This window comes from Galeopterus variegatus, unplaced genomic scaffold (assembly GCF_000696425.1).
Source record: "Galeopterus variegatus unplaced genomic scaffold, G_variegatus-3.0.2 Scaffold8114, whole genome shotgun sequence".
NCBI lineage: Eukaryota > Metazoa > Chordata > Mammalia > Dermoptera > Cynocephalidae > Galeopterus > Galeopterus variegatus.
The window spans coordinates 15,740-16,519 of NW_007734225.1; the positions used below are offsets into that span (position 1 = coordinate 15,740).

Consider the following 780-nt stretch of genomic DNA (forward strand, 5'->3'; position numbering starts at 1 on the left):
TTTTCTCAGTGTAAAAAAAATCTGCTCTTTAGCTTTTTCTCATTTATTATTACCTATAAGTGATTATTGCTTAAAATCTTATTATCCTTTAAATATGATCATTCACTCTTCATTTTTCTTCTTTTAAATTTAAGGTGGTTTGTTGGAAGTGTTCCGACTACAAAGCTCAACTTGAGTATGATGGTGGTAAATTGAACAAAGTTTGTAAAGACTGTTATCAAATAATTAGTGGATTCACAGACAGCGAAGAAAAGAAAAGAAAAGGAATTTTAGAGGTATGAAATATTAAATATTGGATTTTTTTACATTTTTATACAAGGAACAGAATTCTCTTAACCATGAGGAATACAAATAATATATTTTGTTATTTCTCTTAGTATTTAACAATTTGGGTAACAACAAGCAAGACTCATACTTTTCTATATTACTGACTTTTGGGATCCTACTTAGTGTACAGAAAGGGGGCACAGAAAGGGGGCTATGCTAAACCAACGTGCATTTCAGAATGAAATATATTGATTTTTGTGGTAGTAGCGATAGCTGGATATTAGAGTATTAATTGGCATCTCTTGTAATGCCCAAATTATTATATTTTCTTTATAGGAAAACTTTTACTCTCAATTTCATTGTATTGGCTTTGAAAACCACAGCATGAAGTTTTTTTTTTTTTTTTTTTTTTCCTTTTTGTCTTTTTTGTGTCCAGCAATGGATCGCAACCCTCAGTGTTGCCCCCGTACCGGACCGGGACCGGCAACAGGATCGCAACCCTTGGTGTTGCGC

At 32.6% G+C, this 780-nt stretch overlaps 1 protein-coding gene across 1 annotated transcript in view; it reads left to right on the forward strand.

Annotated features, from left to right (window-relative positions):
• Positions 1-780, forward strand: part of FGD4 (FYVE, RhoGEF and PH domain containing 4) — a gene marked incomplete at its 5' end in the record, with an annotated part of 19,736 nt that overhangs the window by 13,202 nt on the left and 5,754 nt on the right. Inside the window, one exon of the mRNA XM_008592631.1 lies at positions 135-275. Coding sequence (XP_008590853.1) covers positions 135-275 — 141 coding nt within the window. The remainder of the gene's footprint in view (positions 1-134; positions 276-780) is intronic.